Source organism: Ctenopharyngodon idella, chromosome 23 (assembly GCF_019924925.1).
Source record: "Ctenopharyngodon idella isolate HZGC_01 chromosome 23, HZGC01, whole genome shotgun sequence".
Classification (NCBI taxonomy): Eukaryota; Metazoa; Chordata; class Actinopteri; order Cypriniformes; family Xenocyprididae; genus Ctenopharyngodon; species Ctenopharyngodon idella.
The window spans coordinates 18,350,337-18,369,176 of NC_067242.1; the positions used below are offsets into that span (position 1 = coordinate 18,350,337).

At 37.2% G+C, this 18,840-nt stretch overlaps 1 protein-coding gene across 1 annotated transcript; it reads left to right on the forward strand.

Moving 5' to 3' along the window:
- The first annotated feature begins 20 nt into the window (after positions 1-20).
- cul1b (cullin 1b) lies at positions 21-18,798 on the forward strand. The gene is made up of 22 exons (XM_051881619.1): positions 21-176; positions 2,569-2,911; positions 6,017-6,194; positions 6,647-6,814; positions 9,795-9,845; positions 9,954-10,044; positions 10,212-10,375; positions 10,563-10,725; positions 10,824-10,954; positions 11,346-11,453; positions 11,548-11,654; positions 12,029-12,077; positions 13,601-13,732; positions 14,754-14,871; positions 15,009-15,085; positions 15,210-15,341; positions 15,470-15,562; positions 17,059-17,106; positions 17,546-17,628; positions 17,789-17,894; positions 17,982-18,095; positions 18,179-18,798. The coding sequence occupies exons 2-22, from the start codon at positions 2,772-2,774 to the stop codon at positions 18,257-18,259; spliced, it is 2,334 nt and encodes a 777-aa protein (XP_051737579.1). The 5' UTR covers positions 21-176; positions 2,569-2,771; the 3' UTR covers positions 18,260-18,798.
- Positions 18,799-18,840: the final 42 nt, after the last annotated feature.

Below are 18,840 nucleotides of genomic sequence, written 5' to 3' on the forward strand. Positions count from 1 at the left end.
TGAGCACTGGGGGTCGCTGTATCTCTAAGTAAACACTAGGCGTCGCTGTATTTCTCTGAGCTGTGGCGAATGACGCTTCACACGCTCTAATACGGAATTCCCAATCATTTCCAGTCATACACAGACACAGTGTAGGGCCTCAACCTCATCCAGCTCGACGTTAGAAACGGGTACAGGTAAGACTAAATATCTTTATATACATGTCAGTTGCCCCGGTTTGGCAGGACACATAACCAGAGAAGGAAGACAAACGTTTTTGTGGTATTACAAACGACTTAATATATAGGTGGCCATTTTACATCAATATCTCAAAAGCTTCGCCGTAATACACGAGTAGGTTAATAACAAGTGTTGTTTGTTTTATTTTTAGGATATATTTAAATGTCATTCGTTTATTTGGCATTAATATGTCTTAATACTTCTCCTCAGCGTCAGTTTACCAGGTTACCTGAAGCTAGCGAGCTGCTACCTAGCATTGCTAATGTATTGATGCTGTTTAGAAAACACTGCTTTCAAAATAGACATGAAATTAAGACAGTGTATATTTAAGATGTTAACATGCTCTTGCTAACGTCTATGATGGAGACCTAAAGCAACTGCTGAGGCCGTTTGAAGAGTGAACATTGATTTATGCACATTCACATGAATTCTGCTGTCTCAGATGCCTACTTAGACAGCATTGTTTGGCCAAAATGCCATAAGTAACCAAGAATGGGTTTTATTTTTAAGTTTCCCAAACCTAATATGCCAGTGTGTGGTAAGTTTCCTTTGAAATTATAACCTCAGAAAAAAGGTTCCTAGAGGATGGCTTATGAATCATGATAATATTGGCATGCTTTATTGGCAAAGGAGTCCTCAGATGCCATTAGATTAATTGTTTTACCATACGATTAAACTATCACGACAGTCATGTAGATTTGTGCTTTTTGTGGTCAATTTGCCTGATGCCTACATACGCCACAAAAATAATTGCTTGCATAAAAGAAAAATAATTGTTACTCATAAAGCACTTTAAAAATCATGTTCAAGCTTATGATGAATAAGCTGACTGGTGAAGAAAAGTATTTGTTGCGCTTTGTGTCCTTCTTGGACACCTGGCTTCAGTAACTTTTGTTTTGAATCAGTCATTGTGTCTTTACTTGATCCAACCCACAGATCCAAATGGATAGTCAGCCAAAATTAAAATTCTGTCATCATTTACTCACTCTCATGTCATTCCAAACCTGCATGAATTTCTTCTGTGAACACAACATGTGTTGCTAATAGTAATTAATTTTTTCTTCAAAACATCTCATTGTCATGTTTATGACATAAGGATGAGTAATTGATGGCAGAATTTTCATTTTTGGGTGAACTATCCATTTAATGCATTAAATGATTTTCTTTTATCTTCTTTTATCTTTTATCTATGACTTCTGAGCCATACTCTTGACTGGAATTGTTGACATTTTGACAACCTACAGATCACAAGTTTGATATTATGGAAGTATCCCACTGATGAATGTGGGTCAGAGAGTCTAGCCTTGCTTTGACTGATCTAATAAGATTAAATGTGACCAGGCTCAAGCAGTTTGACGTTCACAAACAGTTTTCCCACAATGATCAAGCATTGAGTTTTATATTTAATACAGTACCTTAAAAGTACTGAAATATTATGACTAATGAATGACCATTATTGCTATTAATAGCCATCCCACGCACTTACAGAGGCTGAAAGAAGAGTTTATACACAATGTGTCATAAAGCTGTGTTCGTTTATGTGTGTTAAATGATCGAGGGATCATTTAAAGTCACTGTCCTCTTCAACCTTATATGTGTCACCATAAGCTGAGCTGATCCTAACGGTGTGACGCCACTCCATCTTGTTTATTTCCCCTGCTGTAAAACCTCTCATGCTCTGGGTCAGTGATTTAGCAAGGCTGGGTCAGTTGTGGGACTTTGCTTCTCTCGATCTACAGAAGTTACACAGAAAAAACACACATTAACATATAAACTTGCCTTTATGTATCAGAATCCCAACATATATTTTGTCATATAGAGATGTTTTTAGTGAACTTGGTCTCAGGCACATATTAGCTGTTCTGCTAGCTATAGAAACAGCTGTCTGTAAACAAGAAGTCCTAGGAAGAACGATGTGGGAAATGCTATTAATAACCCAGCTAAACCCAATCCCACTGGTCACATGTTCTGATGCATCAAGCCTCGGTCACTGTTGCCTCTGAGATGTGGCATTTCAAACGTCACAACATGTAAACAATGACCGACAAGATTCAAATTCTCTGCACCACAACACACAGCAGTCAGACATGCTGCTAAATCTTTCTAAATCTATCTTTTTTTTTTTTTTGGCTCTTGCTTTTGTTTGTTCCTATAGAGTAATTGCTAGTTCTACCTTATTATTAACACCTGTAAGTGCTGTTTAATACTGTATGTACTTGTTGTCGTTATATCTGTCATCATAACACTGTTTTATGGTCATTTTTATGTTCAACCTTTTTAAAATGATGTTAAGTGTGGTTATTTTATTTCAAATAAAATAAAATTTATTTCATTTGTTTGCTCTCACAGATACTGTACGGAAGTGTTTGGACGCTGCTGTAACCCTAGACCAGCCTGCAGCACCATCTGTGAAGTGTAGCGGTACTCATCCCTGAACTGATCCTGTCTGAATGCTCTCCAGCATGGTGGACTACATGTGAAGCAGCAGTGTTCTGGAGCAGAACGGGGAGAAGAGAGGATTTATCTGACACGAGCAGACCGGCACAGAGACAATGTCATCCAACAGGGGCCAGAACACCCACGGGCTCAAACAGATTGGGCTGGACCAGATCTGGGATGACCTGAGAGCAGGAATACAGCAGGTCTATACACGCCAGAGCATGGCTAAGTCACGCTACATGGAACTCTATACGTATCTTACCAGGCACCACGGGATGAATGGGGATTAATGGGGGCAGCAGCTGTAGCCAGCATACTGAAAGTCTTTGTCTTGTTAGGTGTGGTACCATGTGTGTGAATTTTGCACTTGAAATGAGAATAAGACCTCGGTTTATAAGGCAAGCCCATTGAATGGCTTGGGTCGCTGTGGTAGACTTTGCATTGCTTGTTTTATTGATGTGCGAGCGGTTTGAGAGTGTGCTAAAGGTTGGATTGAAAAGAAGTGTTTGGTATTGCTCTGAATCAGGGAGAATTATATGTTCTCACTCTTTGGGTAAGTTCAGAAGGTGGAATTTATAGGTGTATCTCAGACCCTTAAGATGCAGTCACATTTACTGTTGCTCGGCAAACTTTTGTGGGTGAAATAGTAATTTCGGTGGAATCCGCAAGATTGGGAGTTTCGTGTGAGGGCAAAAGAATTCCCTGTGTAGATTTCGCTCAGAGTCAAGTAGAGCTGCACGATTAATAGTTAAAAGGTCGCAATCTCAAATCAAACACCCACACGATCTCATTCCTAAATGACAACGATTCGCCTGTCAAAATCACACCAGAACATTAAAATCTGCATTGGCGCTGCCGTTGAGCCAGAGAGAGCAGTTGTCATGTATAGGCAGTGGCGTGCACAGGGGGTGGGCCGGGGGGGCTTGAGCCCCTGCCCCTTTGATCGCGAAAGTGAAAGTGCCCTTTGCGGTCGCATTGCGGTGCCCCCGCGTTCCCATTTCTCCTCCCCCGGAAAACGATTTCTACGAAGGAAGACCCACAACCAACCAACCTCCCCCAGAACGCGTTTTCGCCCCTGCCCTCCCGGAGGTCTGTGCACGCCACTGTGTATAGGTATGAAACAGCTACACAAACAGTCTTTTTAACCACACAGTATCATTATTTCTGATTTGCAAATATTCATATTATCACAGAAGTACTGGGATGAAAGTTTATAGTTTGGATATAAACACTGATGTCTACGGAAGCGATCAAAATAGTGTAAATCACCTTTTGAAAGCAACATGGTTCTTCAAATAATGATTGAATCGATTACATCGTTACGCTACCAGGTGGTGACAGGTAATGTTTTTGTCATTGAATCATTCATTTAAGAGATTTGTTTTTTCGGAGCACCAAATTTCCCTGTCACTCTCCCAATAGATCAGGACCTAGAATCGTCCGTTATGGTGCCCCCTTTTTAATATTACAGAACATGAAATCATTCTGAGTTGAAAATACTATTTCAAATTAGCTTCATCACGATTTTAAAAAAGTTTTTTGATTGATCTATAGTCAAGTTTATTTTTTATTTTTAAAAACACCATGAAATTCTAAATTATATTTGTTGAGTAAAATGTGGATCACAAAACAATGTAAAATCAAAGTACTTGGTGTTATTACTTTTATTTGGCTTTTTTGTAATGCCAGGCGTCTCATTGCCAATGAGTGTTCCACTCTAGAGCTCTTCAAAGCAGATCGTGTCTGGGAAATTAACTTACAAGAGCCTCAGTCTGCTTTCAAATTTGCAGTTTTGCATTTCACCCACTAGTGCCACATCAGACGAAGGGGCGTAATTGCTCTGAGTTTCATCTGCACAGCTGTCATTCTCCTCAACATCTTCAGTAATGTGTTTTATTTGTCTGCGTGTGGCCCTGTGTGCACCCAAAAAACTTTCTGCTGTTTCTGCAGGTTTCTTTAGCGCTGCTGAGAATCTGAGTCTCAGCATGTAGTTCATAGCATCAGAGTGCTACCATTGCAACTCAAAGGAGCTCACGGTTAGTGTTAAAGGTGTGAAAATTAGCACATAGAAAAACAAACACACACACAAAATAAATAATCTGGTAATCACTGTTTATGTGGTCATGACCTTTAAGCTACTGCGCAGACACATAACAGCTTGCAATAAATACACACCCATGTAGAGGACTTAAATTGTTAACTTATTTCTGTCCAAAATACATAAAAGATTCTCTAGACAGCATCTTGCATGTCAGAGTAGATAATGTCTAGTAAAGTCTATTAAAACAGAAGTTTTCTCAAGGGCTTGAGCACTGAGACTGTTGAAGGTACCGTCTCATTCTTGTTTAATATTGAGAGTCGACCTTTAGATTTGAAACTGGCCGTCTTAAGCTTCTTGGAAATAGTACAAGTTCCTTTAAAAGGTTTGTTCTTTGTTTCACCTTTTTATAATTTCATGCAAGATTATTTTAAAGAGGACATATGATGCTATTTTAAAAGGTCATTATTTTGTTTATTGAGTGTACTAGAAGAGGTTAGTATGCTTTAATGTAAAAAAAAAAAAAAAACATTATTTTTCTCATACTGTACATTATTGGAGGACCTCAATTCTCATTTCGCCTGTTTTCAGAAGGTTTGCTTTCGCCTTGAAACACACTGCGTCTCCGCGACATGATGACAACACTACAATTCACTGAGGCCTCGCTCTCTTTATTTGCCCGCCCTCTTATGCCTTTGGGTGGGCATTATGCTAATATATTTAAAATTCTGAAATTGATGTTTGCGGAATTAATATCTGGACTTCAATCGACGCGTTTTAAGCTGATCTGCAGCAGTGTTCTCTATTAGATAGAATAAATTCCTTTTGTGGGAGACTATGAGCTTTGTAACTGCAGGTCTTATACATGCACAAACAGATACATTACACACAGGAAAACATTAAAAAGCATCATATGGCCTCTTTAAATGTCAGAACTGAATTGTGGGCACCACAAATTGTTATGGAATAAGTGGGTTTTTCACTGTTGGAAAATAGGTTTGAACTACGTCTGAATTCCATGCTAAGCAAACAGTTATTCTTTCCAAATTCCACATACAGTTTATGCTCGTGCTTTTTGTATTAGATTCTGACGTGCTCGAGAAACACTCAGAAGTACATCCTCCTACACACCCACTGTTAATCCACAGTATGTTTATTCATTTTTGTACCTTGATACAGCTACAAAGCAACTTGGAAGCTGAAGCATCATCATTATGTAATGGCATCTCATCAGTGTAAAGATTGTTGTAATATCTGTTTTATGATTTGTCTGTCATCGTTTCCTCATACCTCATCTTAAGACTTTAACCTACTGTTCAGACATGTGTATAACTACTGTACCAGTGTGCACCAGTCCAACCAGGCCAGGGGTGCTGGCATCCCCCCTTCCAAACCCTCCAAGAAAACTCCCACACCTGGTGGGGCTCAGTTTGTCGGACTAGAACTCTACAAAAGACTCAAAGAGTTTCTGAGGAGCTACCTGACAAACCTTCTCAAGGTAATAGCCTACAGTGTGCTTATTGTTGAGGATGCATGATGCAGTAGTAATCATATCACTGTAGGTCAGTTAAAAAAAAAAAAAGTTTGACTTTGATCTTTATTAAAAGCAGATAACACAAAGGCTTATCTAATTTGAACACTATGCTCTCTTCATATGCCATGTTATACTTCTCTCAAATAGTATAGTAAACCCTATATTGCAATGTTTTTATGCCTAATTTTACTTGAAGAATGTTGGAATTATTATTATTTTTTTTTTTTTTAATGACAGCCACTGTATATTTACATTGACCACTGGCAATAAATAAAAATGAAATATTAAAAATTATCTATTTATATGGCTTGTAATATCACACATTTTAGTGAGGTGGCCTTTTTTGGCCTCGCTAGAATGGATTGCATCTTCCTGACTTCTCCTGTTTCTCTTCTCCATCTGTGTGTGTCTGGCAGGATGGAGAGGACCTGATGGATGAGAGCGTTCTGAAGTTCTACACACAGCAGTGGGAGGACTATCGCTTCTCCAGTAAAGTGTTAAACGGGATCTGTGCTTACCTCAACAGACACTGGGTGCGCCGAGAGTGTGATGAGGGACGGAAAGGAATTTATGAAATCTACTCTGTAAGAGAAACAGCACACGCCCCTGCCTGACTCATAGGTTCCTGTTTTACATTTCCACACATTGTGCTCAAGACTTGGAATAATGACTATATTGTAGTTAGCTATATTTATTGCTCAAAATAGCCAATATATGCATACCTGTGACCACACATCATCTGCATCTTTAATTGACTTTGTGAGATTTGATTACAGAACTTCACTTGACTTGTTTAACTCGTAAGAACTTCACGTGTCACTTAGCTAATAGGTTTGACTTGTTGGCACTAAATCTTTCATTTCTTGATCATGTGCATGTATTTCTACAACCCGAATTCTGGAAAAGTTGGGACGTTTTAATAAAATTAATAAAATGAAAACTAAAAGACTTTAAAATCACATGAGCCAATATTTTATTCACAAATGTTTGTTTAAACTGAGAAATTTTACAATTTTATGCACAAAAATGAGCTCATTTCAAACTTGATACCTCAAAATAGTTGGGCAGGGGGCATGTTTACCATGGAGTAGCATCTCCTCTTCTTTTCAAAACAGTGTGAAGACATCTGGGCATCGAGGTTATGAGTTTCTGGAGTTTTGGTGTTGGAATTTGGTCCCATTCTTGCCTGATATACACTACCGGTCAAAAGTTTGGAAACATTACTATTTTTAATGTTTTTGAACAAAGTCTCTTATGCTCATTAAAGCTGCATTTATTTCATATATATCATATATATATGGTTTTCTATTTTAATATACTTTAAAATATAATTTATTTCTGTGATGCAAAGCTGAATTTTCAGCATCATTATTCCAGTCTTCAGTGTCACATGATCCTTCAGAAATCATTCTAATATGCTGATTTGATACTCCGTTATTATCAATGTTGAAAACAGTTGTGTTGCTTAATATTTTTTTTGGAACCTGTAATACTTTTTTCAGGATTCATTGATGAATAAAAGGTTAAAAAGAACAGCATTTATTCAAAATATAAATCTTTTCTAACAATATAAGACTTTACTCTCACTTTTTATCAATTTAACACATCTGTGCGAATAAAAGTATTAATTTCTTTCAAAAAAAGAAAGAAAAAAAATTACTGACCCCAAACTTTTGAACGGTGGTGTATATTGTTACAAAAGATTTCTATTTTAAATAAATGCTGATATTTTTTAACTTTTTATTCATCAAAGAATCCTGAAAAAGTATCACAGGTTAAAAAATGATATTAAGCAGCACAACTGTTTCCAACATTGATAATAAATCATCATATTAGAATGATTTCTGAAGGATCATGTGACACTGAAGACTGGAGTAATGATGCTGACAATTCAGCTTTGCATCACAGAAATAAATTATATTTTAAAGTATATTAAAATAGAAAACCATAATTTTAAACTGGAATAATAATATTTCACAATATTATTGTTTTTTCTGTATTTATTATGAAATAAATGCAGCCTTAATGAGCATAAGAGACTTCGTTCAAAAACATTAAAAATAGTAATAAACTTTTGACTGGTAGTGTAGGTTTCCAGCTGGAGAGTTTGTGGTCATCTTTGACGTATTTTTCTTTTAATGTTGCTCTAAAACCTTTTATATACCTTTCAGCATTCATAGTGCCTTCCAAAACATGCAAGCTGCCCATACCGTATGCACTTATGCACCCCCATACCATCAAAGATGCCGGCTTTTGAACTGAACGCTGATAACACGCGTTAAGGTATCCCTCCTCTTTAGCCCGGAGGACATGGCGTCTGTGATTTCCAACAAGAATGTCAAATTTGGACTCGTCTGACCATAGAACACTTTTCCACTTTGAAACAGTCCATTTTAAATGAGCCTTGGCCCACAGGACATGACGGCGCTTCTGGACCATGTGCACATATGGCTTCCTTTTTGCATGATAGAGCTTTAGTTGGCATCTGCAGATGGCACGGTGGATTGTGTTTACCGACAGTGGTTTCTGGAAGTACTCCTGGGCCCATTTAGTAATGTCATTGACACAATCACGCAGATGAGTGATGCAATGTCGTCTGAGGGCCTGAAGACCACGGGCATCCAATAAAGGGTTTTCGGCCTTGTCCCTTATGTACAGAGATTTCTCCAGTTTCTCTGAATCTTTTGATGATGTTATGCACTGTAGATGATGAGATTTGCAAAGCCTTTGCAATTTGACGTTGAGAAAAATAGTTTTTAAAGTATTCCACAATCTTTTTATGCACTCTTTCACAGCTCTGCCCATCTTTACTTCTGAGAGACTCTGCCTCTCTAAGACCTGTGGCAGGCATCAAATTTGAAATGAGCTCATATTGTGCATAAAATTGTACAATTTCTCAGTTGAAACATTTATGGTATCTATGTTCTATTGTGAATAAAATATTGGCTCATGTGATTTGAAAGTCTTTTACTTTTCATTTTATTCAAATTAAAAAAAATAAATAAAAAAAAACGTCCCAACTTTTCCGGAATTCGGGTTGTATGTCTTGAAAACCTAAATGTTTGGTTTACTGTGATGTACAAAACTTACCTTACTTATTACTTTTTTTATAATATTAGTAATATTATTAATAGTAGTAGTATAAAAACAAAAGGTAACTCTTTAGAATGGGGTACACATATTCACTATTAACTACACCTTTTGCCTCAAACTCTTAATTTACTGCTTATTAATAGTTTGTGAGGTAGTTTTTGTAGCGTTTAAGTTTAGGTATTGGGTAGGATTAAGGGATGTAGAATATGGTCATGCAGAATAAGGCATTAATATGAGCTTTATAAGTACTAAAAAAAACAACCAATATACTAGTAATATGCAAGCTAATAAGCAACTAGTTAAAATTGAGAATTGAACCCTAAAATAAAGTGTTGCCAAACAAAATTACTTATTGAATATAGAGTTTTTTTTATTATAGTGCAGTTGTAATTAAAATGGCAACTTTCTTAAAGCAGTAGTTCTCTCATGCCTCATTGCAATCAGTAATAAAATAAAGTGCCTCTTTCACAGCTTGCTTTGGTCACATGGAGAGAGTGTTTATTTAGACCTCTAAACAAGCAGGTGAGTTATCGGTTTTTATTCTCCATTTATTGGTAATTTTAATAGTCTGTGTGTGTGTCTAAATGAGTGTATGTATATTTATAAACCCCTGTGTTTTATTTTATATAGGTGACAAATGCTGTGTTAAAACTCATTGAGAAGGAGAGAAATGGTGAGACTATTAACACCAGACTCATCAGTGGAGTGGTGCAGTCCTATGGTGAGTGTGGCTGCGCTACATCTGTCCTATGCTGGTCTCACACAAAACTTGAGCCAGATGTTCTGTAAAAATATTTTCAAATCTCGCATGAGTCATATAAGTGGAATAAATTCAGTGCTGTCTGGATATTTGAAGCATCATGATGTGATTTGGTTTGTCTTTTCCAGTTGAGTTGGGCTTGAATGAGGACGATGCATTTGTGAAGGGGCCGACATTATCAGTATACAAGGAGTACTTTGAGACGCAGTTTTTGGCAGACACCGAGCGCTTCTATACACGGGAAAGCACAGAGTTCCTCCAGCAAAACCCTGTTACCGAATACATGAAAAAGGTAAACTAGTGACAGTATCACGTGTGAATGAGTTCAGATTCAAATTGGACATAATGCTAATTGCATGGGATTTTTATGGGAAATTTTGGGTTTTACTACATATTTAAGCATACATTTCCTATAGTTATGAGTACTTAGACTTAAAACAGTGTTAAAACTGTAAGATCATGTGTGTTTATGTGTGCAGGCAGAGGCACGGTTGCTGGAGGAGCAGCGGCGGGTACAGGTGTATCTCCACGAGAGCACACAAGACGAGCTGGCTCGCAAGTGTGAGCAGGTCCTTATTGAGAAACACCTGGAGATCTTCCACACAGAGTTCCAGAACCTTCTAGACGCTGATAAGAATGAAGGTCAGCCAGTGCTGCAATGTCACTTTCATTTTGAGGAAGTAAACATTTGAAATAACACGCTTAGTTTGACAGTGAATACACTTTGTTTATAATTGCAGATCTCGGTCGGATGTACAACCTTGTTTCCCGGATCACGGACGGATTGGGCGAGCTCAAGAAACTCTTGGAGTCACACATTCATAATCAAGGACTGGCAGCCATCGAGAAATGCGGAGATTCAGCACTCAATGTAAGTCACCAGTGATGGTGTGGACAATATTTTTGGTCTTCAGCTGCAACTATGGAGAGGAATAAAAAATTTGATTGATTTGACTTCTGAAAAAAATGTGCCAAACCTTTTGGAACCACAGCTGAACCTGAATTCCCTGAAGTCAGGGCCTCACTTCATTGTATTGATGCATAGCAGGTCTATTCTTACCATGACAATAGTTATTTGTCTAACTAGGCTTTTGCCCAAATTCTCCTTCATCTGACAATACACAAGTATTTGTATTTCAGAGATGTGACTCAGCCTTTGCTTTATGTAAGCCCCAGGGTCTTTGTGCATGATTTCCAGTAACTCTGTTCCTTTTGGTTCCTGTAACAACTTAATTTGATCAGTTTTAACTTGTTTTTTTCAGGATCCCAAAATATACGTGCAGACAATCTTGGATGTCCACAAGAAATACAATGCTCTCGTCATGTCTGCATTCAATAATGATGCTGGGTTTGTGGCGGCACTCGATAAGGTTTGTGATCTATATTAAAGGTCAGTTTTGTTGGTTTTGAGTTTATTTATAGCGCTGGTGTGACTTTCACTGTGTGATCTGTGCTGCTCTTCAGGCCTGTGGAAGATTCATTAATAATAATGCGGTAACAAGGATGGCACAGTCCTCCAGCAAATCCCCTGAGCTTCTGGCCAGATACTGTGACTCCTTACTGAAGAAGAGGTGAATTCTCTTGTTCATCTTCATGTCATACATGTCAGTCTCTCATTTGTCAGCTAGATATGACAATGAAATCCAGTGGAAGTCTGTTCCACTGCCGTTATTGCAAACTCATCAGTTTGTGTTTTAGGATTTGAGTCTTGAAACTTTGAATGCAGTATTCTGATAGACTGCTCTGACAAAATATCTCAAGAAAGAAAACTACATTAGCAACGTTCTATATGTGGAACTCCACCAAAAAATATTCTAGTGCATGGACACAAAAGATGAAATTTGACATTAAAACTGCTTAGGAAAAGCTGTGTGCTTTTTAAGATTCTGCAGTTGCAGGTGTGTATATACCACAGATGATTTAACTGAGTGTGTGTTTCATTTAGTTCAAAGAATCCAGAGGAGGCTGAGCTAGAAGATACTCTCAACCAAGTGGTGAGTTTCCCTGTCCTCCACAGAAATTAAAGTTTAGTCCCTTAATCCATTAGGGATCTGGACTTGGAGCAAACATCAATACCTGGTTTCACAGACAAGGCTTAAGCCTGGTCCCAGACTAAAATGCATGTTTGAGCTGTTTGCAACTTGCACATATCTTAAAATATGCCAGTGCCATTGTTTTGTCTCAAGATGCACACCAGTTATGTTTTTTTTTCTTAGTCACATTCCTACTTAAATGTCCTAATTAAACTAAGGCCTAATCCTGGCTTAATCTAAGCCCTGTTTATGAAACTATTCCTTAGTGTTTGAGTGTTAAGAATCCATTTATTAATGTGATGTTAAATAGCGCTATAAAATCCATTTTCCCCCAATTCTTTTTTTTTTTTTTTTTTTTTTTTTTTTTTAATTCTGTTTTCACTTTTAATATTTCTAGATTCTAGATTTTAATATAATTAAATTTGAATCAGTCTAATCAATTGAATTAATAGAACTTAAACAATTAAATCAGTCTTTTAAACTTAATCAATTATACCAGTTCCTTTACAACAGAATATTTTTTTTTTATTTTTTTTTTTTTGTCTAATAAAGTGCTGCACAACAGAGGGTTTTTTAAAAGAATTTTTATAAATTTCAAAAAATAATTATACCAAAATGTTTATTTTGGTGGTTTGTAGTGAAGACCATTGATTTTCTGTTTTATTTGATAGTTTTTATCAAATTAAATTGTGAAATGCTGGTAATGTGAACTCAGAGCAGTTCTGGAGATGAAGTTCATGTGAAATGAGTGAGACTATGCTGCTCATTCACTCTGAGACATGCAGAACATGGAAATGCATTTAATAATCACACTATCTCACAATTCTTATTTGATTCATTGTACAGCCCTTCATTTGATGTATTATTTAAAAACATACCAAATTCCGTAACATTCCTTATACAGTAAATTCTATTTTTATGACTGACTTCTGTGATTCTGTCTGGGGGTTTTTTTCCGCATCAGAGAAATCATAGGGACCTAGTTAATCTTTGACAAAGACAGTTTAGTATGGAACACTAAAGTACTGTATATGGCACAGCATATACTTTGTACTGCATTGTTTAAAAAAAACAGCAGTAGTACAAGGTATGCAGCAAATGTTTATTATTTGTTCCTTGTGTACCCTCTAGTTATCATCTTAGAAATGAATATGGTTATTTGAATTTGCAGTCTTTTATCATCCAAATTTATTTTTATTTTTACATTATGCATAATCCAAATTCATGCAAAAACATTTGTTTTTGTCAGTCTGATCAAATAATGAGTCAAGGAAGAGATAGTGGTTGATTAATGCTTTCATTTATTACACTGGAAATAGTAAAGTGCATTGCATGCTCTTTGTTGTAAACTGTACATTGTGGCACATGCCATATTCTATCCAGGTGTTTTGTGTGTACATCAGATTTGCAAACTGAAACACAAATAACTGAATGCAAGTGAATTCATGTGACTGACAAGATTCTCCAACATCCTCTATCATCAGATGGTGGTTTTCAAGTATATTGAGGATAAAGACGTGTTCCAGAAGTTCTATGCCAAGATGCTGGCCAAAAGACTGGTGCACCAGAACAGTGCCAGCGACGATGCCGAGGCCAGTATGATCTCCAAACTGAAGGTCTGTGCACTTGTTTAGTGAAGATGGCTCACTTTACTGCTCTTCCTTCTAGGGTATTGACACAAATTTCACGATTCGATTTCGATTCACAAGCTTGCGATTTGATTCAATTCAATTCCATATCGATTTAATTGGGCTAGGCATCAGGTATAGTACAAGGCAAATTTCCTCAAGGAAAAAAATATCTCTCAACTAATGCTGCAAACTGTACTGGGAACCCCAGTTGGTACATCACTGTATTATTAAAGGTTAAAATGAAGTGATTTGTATAGGCTACTTACATTTTAATTATAAGGAAAGACACTTTTTAAAGACGTAATTTAAACATGTTTTAATTTTATATATCATTTATTTAAGCAATCATTAAATGTTGAAGAACAGGTTAAGTAAAAATAAAATGAATATGCAATATAGTGAATATATTTAGCAAAATGCTCCTCTCTAGAGTACATTATTTTTAACTGTCGAGTTTATGGACATTGAATGGCTTTTGAGGTAAATGTAACATTACACAACACATTGTTTACAAGCTGTATTACTGACGTCTTTCCACTGTTGAAACACTGATTGTGCGATTACGTGAGACATGATACGGATTTCAATAAGTTGTACTGTATCTTCCAGCATTCCTTCTGATGTTCAGTCATGTGTATTTTGTGCTGTAATTTGTAGTAGATTAGTGCTCTCTGTGCTGCTGCTTTGCTTGAACTGAGACGCTACAACGATCTGTGACGTCACATTAAAGAGTGCCAAAGTGTATTTGTTTGAATTTCATAATAGAATCAACAGAATTTGAAAGGTGAGACTTTGTTAATTTAAAAAGAAACAAAGTGCAAAGTTTATTGTGATTTATTGGATAGGAGGTGTGCTACAAAGTTTTGTTCATTCATCAACTGAAAGCAGCACAGACTAAAAGATTGATTCTTGGGATTTATGAATTGATATCAGTTCATCAAAATGAGAATCGAGAAAATTGAGAAACCTTTTTTTGAGAGCAGTTTTTTTTTCTGCCCACCCTCAGCAAGCATGTGGTTTCGAGTACACCTCCAAACTCCAGCGCATGTTCCAGGACATCGGTGTCAGCAAAGACTTGAATGAGCAATTCAAAAAGCACCTATCCAACTCGGAGCCTTTGGACTGTAAGTGCTCAACACTCTGGTTTTACATCGATTCCTCATGATTGTTTGTGTTTGGAGTGTTTTTATAATATAACCTGCATGCTATTACTGATTAATAAAAATGCAAATGAAAGACTCCGGCTCCATCTGTCTCGCAGTGGATTTCAGTATCCAGGTTCTGAGCTCTGGCTCATGGCCGTTCCAGCAGTCTTGCACATTCGCTTTACCATCTGAGGTGAGACGCTCAGACGCTTAACCCTGTAATTTTCGAAGCCTTTCACACCCTTCCACGAGCTGAGAACAATGTGTGATTACACTTCCAGTTGATGATAGTTTTTCAACGGCTTTGTTTTTCACAGTTGGAGCGGAGTTACCAAAGATTTACAGCTTTTTATGGAAGTAGACACAGCGGCCGGAAGTTGACATGGCTTTACCATCTATCCAAAGGAGAGCTGGTCACCAACTGCTTCAAGAACAGATACACTCTGCAGGTTTGTCCCTTCTGCATGGCTGTATCATGCTAGTGGTAATTTAAAGCGTGTACTGGGACTCGTTAAGAAGGTTGTAGGACTCAGCTGGCGCAAGTGTCAGCATGTGTTTATGTGGCATGTCACTGCAGGCCTCCACCTTCCAGATGGCCATCCTGCTCCAGTTCAACACAGAGAACAGCTACACCGTCCAGCAACTGTCCGACAGCACACAGATCAAAACAGTGAGTGCAATGCCATTTCTTTATATCTCTATAACAAATCTCATTTGCATTCTTCCTGAACACATTTATCAATAAATATACATTGATTTCCATTACATATTAAATTCATTCTTTGAACTAAAGAAACCTAGCAGAAACAGTCAGTAATTGCATTAATGTACTGTCCCACTGGTTTAAATTACTTAAATATTGAATTAAATTAGGGGTTGCACAGACTAGTTGACTTTAATGCTCTGCCATGCCGCTTTAAAAGGATAATTCACCCAAAAATGAAAATCACCCCATAATTTACTCACCCTCAAGCCATCCTAGGTGTATATGGCTTTCTTCTTTCAGCCAAAGTCAATCAGAGTTATATTAAAAATATCCTGGCTCATCCAAGCTTTATAATGGGAGTGATTGGAGGATGATTTTTTTGAAGTCCAAAAAAAGTGTATCCATTGATCATAAAACATACTCCATGCAGCTCTGGGGGGGTTAATAAAGGCTTTCTGAAGCGAACTGATGCGTTTGTGTAAGACAAATATCCTATTTGCTTCCTTCTAACTTCCTTCTAAAGCGCTAACTTCTGCGACGTAGTACACAATGTCATGACGTCCTATGCTACGCCATGACATACTACGACATTATAACGCATAGTACGTCATGTCATTGTGTACTGCATCGCAGAAGTTAACTTTTTGGACGCACGTCGAATGCGTATGGCTGTCGCACCGGAACCTCGTTATTTTACTTTATAAAGATTTAAATAAGGAAATTTGTCTTGCACAAATGCATCGATTTGCTTCAGAAGGCCTTTATTAACCCCCCAGAGCCGTATGGAGTACGTTTTATGATCGATGGATGTATTTTTTTGGACTTCAAAATCTCATCCTCCAATTACTCCCATTATAAAGCTTGGATGAGCCAGGATATTTTTAATATAACTCTGATTGTGTTTGGCTGAAAGAAGAAAGTCATATACATCTAGGATGGCTTGAGGGTGAGTAAATTATGGGGTAATTTTCATTTTTTGGTGAACTATACCTTTAAGCTTGACGTCGACTAGTCGCTGATTATGGCCTATAGAGGGCGCAACAGGACCAGAAATCTTTGAAGTCTATCCAACAGTTAATGACAAATAAATGCATACTCAGAGCGCTCCACAGAGATGTTAGATTATACCATCTGGATGCTCAAAATTGATCGGGTGAATGCACTTTTTAAACAGCTTATTGCAGCACGCACAGTCGCACACACATACAGACAGTAACGCACACATCACGTGCAAGATCGCTCGCACACAGGAACGTTTAGTAGCGCAGAAATGTTTTGCATACATTGAAATGTATGTATTAGAACCAGCAGAAATCTATGAGAAATATAATGATCCAAAGACAAAAGAACTGATAAAAATAAGCTGTTATGTAGGAGCAATAGCCTTGTGGGCAGCGCTGTGTCATATGCATAGCGTTTTTTAAAATGTAATCTTTTGTTTTTTTGTTTGCATTTCGCAGGATATTTTGGTTCAGGTCTTGCAAATCCTGTTAAAATCAAAGTTGCTGGTAAGCGTTGACAACTGGTTGCTTATAGCAGTGTTTCTCAACCGGTGGGTCGTGACCCAAAAGTGGAGTGTGTAGTCAAACAACAAAAATTCCAAATGTTTTTTTTTTTTTTTTTTTGATGTGATATTTTGAAAGAGATGCATGAAAGCTGGTGACTCTTCTGTCAGATGCAGTTAAATGCTCGATTCAAATTCCTAAAATTTTGGGTCGTGGCTTAATGACCATGGGAAAATGTGGGTCCCACAGCCAAACCAGTTGAGAACCACTGGCTTACAGGATCCTTACAGAACTTATGTGTTGTTTATATGTCTATATTTTAATTAAATATTACTGTTTTGTTGTAAATATATAATTAAAATGCGATCATGAAATCAAAAGATGATTTAGACCTAGTTTTCTTTTTTTTTTTAAATATATCTATTTTGTTTTCTTTTTGTAGGTCTTGGAGGATGAGAATGCAAACATAGATGAAATGGATTTCAAGCCTGATACATTAATCAAACTTTTCTTGGGCTATAAGAAGTAAATGCTTCATGTTTGATCTGCACAGTATACACTAATAATTGGCTTTCAGTAACAATTAAATGTTATTACAGTATTAGTACATACTAATATTTTTAAATATTATGTTGTGCATGTGTCATCTGCATATCTACACTGTTGTCTGTCTCTGTGTGCGCAGTAAGAAGTTACGGGTGAACATCAATGTGCCAATGAAGACAGAGCAGAAACAAGAGCAGGAGACGACACATAAGAACATTGAGGAAGACAGGAAGCTCCTCATACAGGTATTAAAAATAAACTATAACAATCCAGTGAAGTTCAAATCAAACATTCTATTGATTCTTCATGTTCTTTTGTATTCTTGTGTGCAGGCAGCTATCGTGAGAATCATGAAGATGAGGAAAGTTTTGAAGCACCAGCAGCTTTTGGCAGAAGTGCTGAACCAACTTTCTTCACGATTCAAACCTCGTGTTCCTGTCATAAAGGTAACAGGACTGCAGCACTCTGCAATTCTGACTGCTTATGAAACATTCATTAGAAGTATTAAAATGTCTTTTTTTTTTTTCAGAAATGCATTGACATTTTGATAGAGAAGGAATACCTGGAACGTGTGGATGGGGAAAAAGACACTTACAGTTACTTGGCATAAAAATGTCCTCAGAAGTTTGATGTCCTTCCTTAGATATTTGTCTGATGTTTTGAGGAATATCAACACAAAGTGGGCACAGACAGAGGATTCTCTTATCAAGATCTCAAGTCCTTGTTGCCAAGTAGGACAATTTGACACTGGACTTTTCCCTTTAAACCTAGACTGCTAAAGCGACCAGTCTTTGTCTTTAAGCCCTTAAGCTGCTCAGGATTGCCATTTACTTTTTAATGTGTAAATACTGGACATTGAACTATACTCATAGTGGGACCCAGAGTCAGGGTTGCATGCCATTGCCTATCATTATGAAAAGACAAAAAGCTGATTAATTTAATTGTGATTACAGTGACTTTTGGAAAACTGACAGATGGGTTTCAGACAAATACCTATAACTAAAAGGATACGTTTCAGCAGCACTCTGACTATAATCATGTCTGACTGGCTGGTTAGAGTTGCATTGTTACCAGCCATGACAACACCATTTGTATAGTGCAGTTCATTTTATAAATGTCATGAAATAAACTTAATTTTTCTTTATGCTTTCTCTGTGCTAGGTCTTGCTCCTTTATATGCTTTGTTCTAGT